We start from the raw sequence: 363 nt of genomic DNA, 5'->3' as shown, positions 1-363 counted from the left end.
CCGCCGCCTCCGCCCCCCTCGCCGCCGCCTGGCTCCCCGCCGCCGCCGCCGCCCCCTGACCTGGCCATCCTGTCGGCGTGGTGCGAGGACGACAGCACCTCCTTTGACCCCGGCGACTACGCGGCCTGCAGCATGGTGGTGGCCGGCAACCTGGTGACGGGCGTGGGCAGCCTGGACATCGGGTTCAAGTGGGAGGGCAGGCAGACACCCGACACCGCTACCGTCGCGGTGGCCGGACCCACCACATCCTACACCCGCAGGAACATGTTCCACCTGGGAGACCTGACCGAGGGATGGGTGTGGTACACGGACGGCACGGGCCACCAGTTCCCGGCGGTCACGGTGACGCTGCCCTTCCACCAG

At 71.6% G+C, this 363-nt stretch overlaps 1 protein-coding gene across 1 annotated transcript in view; it reads left to right on the top strand.

Moving 5' to 3' along the window:
• F751_3240 (hypothetical protein) overlaps positions 1–363 on the top strand; it is a gene marked incomplete at both ends in the record, with an annotated part of 2,624 nt that overhangs the window by 1,907 nt on the left and 354 nt on the right. Inside the window, one exon of the mRNA XM_011399108.1 lies at positions 88–342. Within this exon, the coding sequence (XP_011397410.1) occupies positions 88–342 (255 nt within the window). The remainder of the gene's footprint in view (positions 1–87; positions 343–363) is intronic.

This window comes from Auxenochlorella protothecoides (genome assembly GCF_000733215.1).
Source record: "Auxenochlorella protothecoides strain 0710 unplaced genomic scaffold scaffold33, whole genome shotgun sequence".
Taxonomy (NCBI): domain Eukaryota; kingdom Viridiplantae; phylum Chlorophyta; class Trebouxiophyceae; order Chlorellales; family Chlorellaceae; genus Auxenochlorella; species Auxenochlorella protothecoides.
The sequence above is the reverse complement of the archived record's forward strand: the minus strand, read 5'-3'. Positions and strand labels throughout refer to the sequence as shown.